Source organism: Rhopilema esculentum, chromosome 8 (assembly GCF_057945365.1).
Source record: "Rhopilema esculentum isolate cy_ngs chromosome 8, ASM5794536v1, whole genome shotgun sequence".
In the NCBI taxonomy this organism is placed as follows: Eukaryota; Metazoa; Cnidaria; class Scyphozoa; order Rhizostomeae; family Rhizostomatidae; genus Rhopilema; species Rhopilema esculentum.
This window is the reverse complement of record NC_142822.1, coordinates 2178046-2187043: the sequence shown is the minus strand read 5'-3', so window position 1 is coordinate 2187043 and position 8998 is coordinate 2178046. Positions and strand designations below refer to the sequence as shown.

The following is an 8998-nucleotide window of genomic DNA, read 5'->3' as shown; positions in this document are numbered from 1 at the left end:
ACATTGCATGCAGCCCGGTTAAGCTTTCACGGCCTCATTCATTCGTTTGTAATTCCCAGAAAAAAAGCTTTACTCAGGTTGATTGAGACATGTAGAGTTGACTTTATACATAAAACATCCGAGAAGACTTTTAATTTTAATAAACAAGATATCTTTACGAAAAGCTGATATTGATGTTTTGATCAAAAGCAATCAAGTAAAAGCTGCAATTATGAGAATGTAGCCAGTTTAGAAGTAATCTGTGGAGTTAAAACCGCTTGCGGACCTGGATCTTGTACGGTTTTGGTTCATGAGTGATAAAAACAAAGCCATCAAGTTTTGGTAGATCCTCATTGTTGCCCGGAAGAAATTCAAACCTTTGGTAAACTTGAGCAAGAATTAGAAAAAGCTCCATTTTAGCTAGTGCCTCTCCAAAACATACTCTTTTTCCGGCTGAAAATGGAAGGAAAGAGTTGTGCGCGCCTGCAACGTAATTGCCCTCTTCATTCAGCCATCGCTCGGGTCGGAAATCTTCTGGATCAACCCAGTGACGCTCATCGCGGTGCATGGCGTACAAATTGTAAAAAACGTGTGTACCCTTCGGGATTTTGTAGCCAGCAACGGATGTGTCGCAGGTGGTAGAGTGTGGAACGGCAAGCGGCGAAACAGATGCCATCCGTGCGGTTTCATTAATGGCCGCTTCGAGGTAGTTAAGTGCAGGGCGGTCATCCATGCAAGGTTTCCTCGTGCGCCCAATCACTCGATCGAGCTCCTCGTGAATTTTCTTCTGTGTCTCTGGCCACAGTACGGAGAAGGCAACAAACCAATTCATAGTTGTGGTTGTTGTTTCAATGCCCGCATTGAAAACATCAGCCATAATCATCATCATATTATCCTCCTTCAAATATCTGTCACTAGATTTGTTTTGTTTTATTTCCTCATCTGCGGCATCAATCAATGCGTCGGTTAAATCGCGGATGTTTCCCTTCTCAAATGTCTCGTGATGTTTCTTTAACCACTTCGACAATATTGGGTCTCGCAAACTTCCAGATTCTCGTAACAAACTGATGTTATGATTCGGAAAGTGCCTCATCCACGTCAGAAAATCGACTCCATTTGCTCCTGCGATGCCTTCAACCATCTGTTTACAGTAATGAATAATTGTTGTGAATTCTTCGTCGTCTATGTTGTATTTCGATCCGAATACAATTTGGCAGATGACATTGGTGGCAACAAGACCTAAAGGACAAACGATCATGGTTAATATTCCGTACACTTAAATAGTACTGACCGTTTCTTATGGAGGAGAGGGAGTGGGAGGGGGGGAGGGGCTGGAGATTTTTCCGGCGAGGAATTATCCAAGCTAGACACTTTTAGCATACCACTGGATCATACATGAGGCTCTAGTTATTTTTTCAAAGTGCCAACTAGTGTCGAGTCACGTCCGCGTGGGTGACTGTAGCAGAAAAGCAGCAATGTAGCGAGGAAGTGGGCGAGGGGTCTCAGATAGTTGGTTTTGAGAAGGGTTAAAAATCTCTTCAATAAAATTAAAACTTCAAGGGGGAAGGGTGATATTTCAGCTAGTAAAGCCTTTTAAACGACTGAAAGAAATTAACTGCAAGAAATTCCCTGAAATTTAGTTGGTGCTAATCTAAAGGGCGTGTTGGCAAAAAGTTTTGTTGCCTGGCATGAGTTTTGAAAGAAATAGCTTATCATGAAATGGAAAGAGCCAGCCACAAAAAACTACATGTGACTGTAATTGTGTTTGACTAACAAACCATTGCCAAGTACAAACAACATAGCTCATTTCAAACACATTTGGAATATGGGGCGTTTCCCTACAGTATTATGGGTGTGATCTGCAAAAGTTTTCTCCCTTTTTCAGGCTTGCCTTTGCCCCCAAATCTTGCCACCCTAGCAACGCCACTGCAGAAGAGCATATGAATAAAAATAAGATCAAATTTCCCATGGAAGAACAAGGCTCTTTACAAACAAGAGACCGCCTTTAGAGGAACCCGTGAACTGAAAGACACCATCTTCATTCCGCACCATCGTCATTCTCCAATCACTCTTTTGTTTTTATAGGCATGGAAGGTAAAAACTAAAAAACCAATATCTGAATAAAATTATAAAATCTAAAAAAGAAAATGAGAAAAAAGGAGATAAGGAGTAGTCACTACCACCTGGTTACAGCCCCAAACTCAGATGGGGGATGGTTGTGTGTGCCCTTGTACGTTTTAAGCAATTAGCTTGTAAGTGGGCAGAAAATGATAAAAAAGCAACTCATCAGCCAGAAACCCACGAGGGACATTTCGGGGCTTTAATTCGGTATGTCCATTTCTCGTAGGCGCCCCTCGCAATCCTGCGTCCAGGATCACGGTTGCAAAGGTCAGGAAAAACAAATAAAAAATATATATATTATAACGATCAACAAAAAGTAGCAATCGACACAGAGTGCTTACTAAAGTAGGACTGTAGAGTGTATGGTGGCATTTAAATTGAGTGGGTGAAGAGGATAAACATGGTACGGCGTGGCTATGGGAATAAAGGGCTGGGAGAAATGGGAAGAGTTAAAAGTATCACCTGTGCATAACAGCATAAAGTTAGAGTTGGCGGGGTTGGGTGTGGCTATGGGAAGGACGTGCCAAATGGGCTGAGTAGAGGAAGAAGAGGGTACCTGATCTGGGAATGGGTTTGGATGTATAGAATGGATGGAGGACAGGGCTGTTGAATGCTTGGAACAAGGGGGGGGGGGAATTGGGATGCCTTATCTGTTACAGGGGCCCCATTTGAGGCCCCAATTAATTAGTGTAAACTTTGTATTGCGACATGTGCATGTTTCCTTGTATCTGACGCCACAATATCGTTGTCCATAGAGAATGTGGCGAGATTATTGGTGGAAAAATGTTTGTTTTTGTTATAGTAACAGTTATATCAACGAGCTATAGTAAAATCACACTTACGAATACACCTGATGGGTCTATTGGATGAGTTGTAATGGCAGGTATGTGACATTATGCATGTCACTGAAAAAGCCGTTTGATTTGGACATGAAGTTTAATTGCTATATTTCCAATACGAGGAAATAGTTAATCAGTTAGTGTTGTCATACTGGCCTCATACCAAAGAAGAAATAGATAGGAAAACATTGGCGAGCCGTGAATTAAATTGCTAGCACTGCACCAGGGGCCCATTTAAATGTGTAGTAATTATATCAGTTTAAAACTGTTATTTTTAAAGGTTAAGGTATTTCCAAGCAGTAGAACATTTAGTCGTTACTGTTGTAACAATGACCTTACAGAAATGAAGAAGGAAGAATATAAAATTTCCACAGGGCCGTAAATACAAACTGACCACTGGCTCGAGTAGGCCTATTTTACGAATCGTAATTATTGTGTGTGGCATTGAATAGCCATAGCCACGCCGTACCATGTTTATCCTCTTCACCCACTCAATTTAAATGCCACCATACACTCTACAGTCCTACTTTAGTAAGCACTCTGTGTCGATTGCTACTTTTTGTTGATCGTTATAATATATATATTTTTTATTTGTATTTCCTGACCTTTGCAACCTTGATCCTGGACGCAGGATTGCGAGGGGCGCCTACGAGAAATGGACATACCGAATTAAAGCCCCGAAATGTCCCTCGTGGGTTTCTGGCTTTTTTATCATTTTCTGCCCACTTACAAGCTAATTGCTTAAAACATACAAGGGCACACACAACCATCCCCCATCTGAGTTTGGGGCTGTAACCAGGTGGTAGTGACTACTCCTTATCTCCTTTTTTCTCATTTTTCTATTTTGGATTTTATACTTTTATTCACATATTGGTTTTTTAGTTTTTACCTTCCATGCCTATAAAAACATTGAAAATAAGTAGTAGCGATGGATCGTTTGGAAGACAAAAAGCAGAAACAGTTGATTTTTATCTGAGTAAGAACATAATGAAGATTACTTTATACTGGTCTCTCATAAAGTGCTCGATGCCGAGCTGTACACGTTCGAGTGTTGGCTGATTTGAGACCTCAAGTTCTCCCGACCCCTAATTGGAGAGTAGATATCTTTGAGAAAAGATTAAATTATGTTTCTGTGGCTAAATTGTAGCGACTCGGTCATCCAGGGTACCTCAGCAGAAGTCAGTTCATCGTCAATCAATTCATACTGACTGACTATGAATCGCAGATTTTTAAAACCGCTGTAGTGTCGCAAAATTGATTCGTCTTTGCTCTCTTTTCCCTCGGAAATAGGTGACTTTCAGCCATATGTCTTCAGGAAAAGCAGAAAGAAGAAAATAAATTTGAAGAGAAAGTAGTTTTTTCAAACAGAATGCATAAATTGTTATCCAAGTCCTGGTAAATAAATACAACTTCGTTGCCGGACAGGTACTTTAAATATTAGAACATTCGATGAACTAACAAAGGGTATAGCTGTATGAAAAAATTAGAAATTTTGCAAAAATGTCTGCTATTGGTAAGTCGATATTGGTAAGCTTATTGGAATCAAAAAGGGTGGCTCGGCAACTGTAATGTTTTGTTCAGCGAGAGGACTCTAGGGCCCAGACCCTATATATATTGTTATGTTTGTAGAGTTATAAAAGTTACGTTCGAAGCACGCCGTGGTTTGAATTATCTACAATCTGCCTATTAGGCCACCGTGAACATAAATATAACAGCAACATCCACAATGAAGCAGCTTACAAAATAACTAAATGTAGAGATAGCTTTAGGTCTAAGATAAATCACGCTGTGAGCTAGCAATTTGTAAGTTGTGAGCTAACGAGGCTTAGACCTATCTTTGCAACCCAACTAATGAACCATTAAACTTTGTATCTTCAAGAGGGAAACAAATAGCAAGAAATTGGTATAGCTGCTCTAATAATCTAATTATAGTCAATGGTTCGAAGTCCAAATTTAACGTCCCAAATGAAAAAAAATACGGAGTATTTTAAAATCGCAAAGTCGCATAGTCGATGTTAGAATGAACAAGTTATGAATGATGATAATATAAAATGAACAAAGCTTACAAAGATTTCTCTTTGGATCGAAGCATTGACCATCGATCTTTGCAAGCCTTTCCATCAGCTCATCTGCGTGTGTGTTGATTGTTTTCTCAAGTTGCACTCTGTTGGCCCCATACATTTTTAGTGCTTTATGCGCCAGTTTTCTTATGGTTTGCCAATATGGTCCATAATCAGAGAACACGATATCAATGCCTCGCCCTGTCTTATGTCCTTTTGCTGCTTCTATCCCCGTGTAGGAAACAGGCCTTCCTGCAAAATCAGTTGCTTTCTGAATCAAACTCTCTTTTGCTGCTTCAATGTTGCTTATGACGACAACAGGCCAACCTCCAAAATACACGCTGAACACATCGCCATATTTCTTTGCAAGGGTCTTCAATGATTTCTGGGGTTCACTGCCAATAAGGTGGATATTTCCAATAACGGGGAGCGGGATCGGGCCGGGCGGGAAAGATTTTGGGCGAATGAAGATTTTCGCATAGATGAGAGCAAAAAGTAACAAGCCAGCGATGATGAATGTCTCTACAACCATCTTTATAGACCTACAGAAAAAAACAAGATTTGAAAACAATCATTAAGTATAAGCCATGAGTTCGTTGCTTAATATGAAGAACCCAGTTTCGTAAACGGTTCTTCAGTTCATGTTTACACAAGTTTGTTATTAGAAACGAAGAAAGGTAAAAGATAAGCAGTTGCAGCGAGTGCAAAAGCTTCAGAAACCCATACTTCTCTTTTATATTCGTCTTCTGAAATAAGACTTTAGAAAATTCAATTCACAATCTGAAATACTGTAAGCAACTGAGAATGATAGCAATAACCAGTTAAGATAACATTCAAATTCAAATTCAGCGACAACAATTTTGGTTTACAATTTATTTTGATACTTAAATAGCTGTGTATAAAATATCAAGATTCAATTCAATGATAATAAATTCAAGCTTTTAATTACAAGCTACATGACTAAACACACTTATAATTGATAAAGCTTTAAAGGGCAAATAAAAGGAACTCAGATGAGCTATCGAGTTATTCGCCCTATTATATTGCATGCATAAAATTACATTTAACTAGAAAAGAATTTCAACATTGAGACAAACATTTTTGGATAAAGGTTAAGATTAACTGTAAAGTGACTTTCTAGAAGATTCTTCAAACAGCGTAAAAGCACGTCAAGACTCTCCTAAGAGCACCCAACGGCTACTTATCTGCCGATTGGCAATAGAAATATTCGAGGCTATAATGACATAATTACCAAACAGAGCCAAATCAATTGATTGGGTCAGGAGACGAGAAGTTGGCATGTTAATTAGAGGTTATAAAGAGACTCACGAGTCTGACCACTGATTAGCGCATGATAAAAACGCATCGTGTAGCCTCATCATTAACGAGAATGCCAAAACAGTAACAGCAACAGCAACAACAACAACGGCTGCAGCAACAACGCCAACAACGATATAACGAAAGCACTTACATCCTCAAAACTTTCTACTACTGCTGCTGAAATACACAAAAAGGAAGAAGCACAACACAAAGAGAATATTAATAAGTTGTTAAAACATTAGATGTCAATCAAGTACGTAATGTTTTCATTTAAAAGGGTCGTGGGAAGCATTGCAATGCTAGGGAATTGCAAAAGCAATATTCATATATTTGAAAAGTGTAGATGGGAATCAGCCTCTCTACATCGGCAGAATTAGGATTTGCTGCGAGAATCCATGCCATTGTCTCGCCTGGTAGAATTTCTCTGAGAACAAGTCTTAGATCTCTGTGAACTTAGTCATTTATTTCTCAAATTTCAATGCATGATTGAATGAAATCTTGCTAAATTTTTATCCGGGGCAAAAGCTGGGTGAGGCTTTCAAAATTCGTTTTTTTTGCTTATGGGAAATTTTTAATTGCATTCAGCCCATCAAATTCTTTGCCATTCAAATATTTTCTTAAAAAAGTTTTGATACCATAAACGAGGTGGCAAACGTTAGGGATGTCAAATAATATCTTCTCTCTGATGTAAAAACTGTGCTTGTCTCTTCTTATTCTCTTTTCGCGTAGTATGAAAGAATGATATTTGCCCCCATCTTGTTTGTACCGCAGACACCACGCAGCAGCCCACAGGGGAGTGGCTGGAACGGAGCTAGAGGTTGTTCCTAAATTTTTTACGGCCACGGCAACCGGAAAACAGCCCTTTCAGAAAATATTTGCTTCCTTCTGTCCTTATTAATAAACATCAAAATTCAGAGATAATTTCAATTTCTACAAAAATACAAAACCGAGCAAGATAAATACAAATTTATATTTGATCAAACAAGATAAAGCACCACGAAAAAAACAAAACGGGTTCCTAGTCAAGAAGAACTGCTACTAAGTTGGCGTAAATTTTCGAAACATTTTCTGACTTATTATTGCAAAAAAGTTAGGGAGGACTATAGCCCCTGTTATGAAACATTCCCAATTATATGTTCCTCCCAGATACCACCGAGAGGCTTATCATCGTTCATCTGCTTCAGCCTTGAGATGAATCTTTCCAATGCTTTTCCAATATACAACACCTTAGTTGAATTGCTTTGCAAATTTTTCTTAAATCTACTGAAAGATATCGCATAAACCCCAAAATTCATCACAGACAGGAAATCATAATCTCGGTCTTGGGCTTTCGGCGCAGTGTCTTTTTTTAAAGTAAGTCATAAAACAAATCAATTTGAGATGATGTCGTGAAATTGAAGCTGTAAAACAAGTCCATCTTACTTCAAAACAGTATGACAATCAGTGGTGTCCCCACGAGGTGGACTTGGGTGAAAATGTCTCCCCCCCCCTAGTTTCCCCAGAAGTCGATAAAATTTAACAGCCTGTCCCGGGTCATGGCACCAATGTAAAACAACGCTGTTAGTCAAGTACAAATGAAACAACAGTTAATTCCAACAAGAACCAGAATATATGATATATTCGGCGATATAAACCACAAGCAATAGTTTGGCAATTGATGCTACAAGCAATATTCAGCGGCGGCAAGAATGTTTGGCGGGTACACTTTACTCAATTTAACGGCTAACGGCAACTTCATAAAACGGGACGGCTTCGACACGACATTACTTCTCGGCTTTACATTACGACTCTTTATAACGACTCTCCTTGACGGCTTTACTTAACGACTGACTCAACATAAAACAGCATGGCAATATAATGAAAAACACATGATCAAAGAAACAATAGGACGCTGACAACAAGTGATGGCAAAAAATGAGAAATGGCATGGCAAAGGATTAAAGATTAAAAAGAAGAGCACTAACAAAATTAAGAATCACATCACTGACACGCAACAAGAAAATCTATTGTTTAACAAAGTTGTTTTCCTGCAAATAGCGACTCGATCGTACCAGGTTCTTAACCCCTGAAAATCTTTCATGTGATTGAATAAAAATTATCCCGAAAATGAGCGACTTAAATTCGAAATCTTTACTACGTTACAGTGGCGGCGCCAAGGGGTGGTATGGGGGGGGGGTAATTACCTTCCCACTTTTGTCGAAACATGGTCTACATATTTCGTCTAAAAATGGATTAAAAAGCACTAGGTAGGGGTAGATCATATTCCCTAAGGAAACTTGACCTGATACAAAGCACTGAAACGAGGCCAATAGGGCGTGGTCTCACGGGAAACCATTACCCTCCCACTCTGCAGCAGCTGGCGCCGCCACTGACTACGTATAATGAAGCTAACCAGGATCAAAGACCGAGATTAACTTATTTTGTCGAGAGGGGGGGGGGAGGCAGCCATGATAAATTAGTCTAACAGCAGCCGTATTTAGCAAAACAAAAGTATTTTACTTAGGTTTCCAGAAAGTATAAAATCCTGTCAATATATTTATTGCTACCATTATATGATATGTTGGCCCGCCACACACTGGGTCCTGCAAGACGGAGGAAGGGCCTCAAACGCGTTGAATAATTGTAAAGCTACTGCGAGCCTCACAAATAATTATGGACATAAAAGAGAAACGTCAAAGG

The 8998-nt window shown here is 39.4% G+C and overlaps 1 protein-coding gene across 4 annotated transcripts in view; it reads right to left on the bottom strand.

Annotated features, from left to right (window-relative positions):
- Positions 1 to 125: 125 nt before the first annotated feature.
- Positions 126 to 8998, bottom strand: part of LOC135694397 (steroid 17-alpha-hydroxylase/17,20 lyase) — a 48956-nt gene continuing 40083 nt past the window's right edge. For 3 of the 4 annotated variants that reach the window (XM_089109692.1, XM_065213120.2, XM_089109693.1), the window contains exons 2-3: positions 5006 to 5541; positions 126 to 1218 (exon numbers count right to left, since the gene is read on the bottom strand). In XM_089109692.1, coding sequence (XP_088965818.1) covers positions 248 to 1218; positions 5006 to 5531 — 1497 coding nt within the window. In that variant the 5' untranslated portion in view covers positions 5532 to 5541 and the 3' untranslated portion in view covers positions 126 to 247. Of the gene's footprint in view, positions 1219 to 5005; positions 5542 to 6328; positions 8993 to 8998 lie in introns of those variants that run through there. The other variant, XM_089109691.1, reaches the window with a different exon arrangement.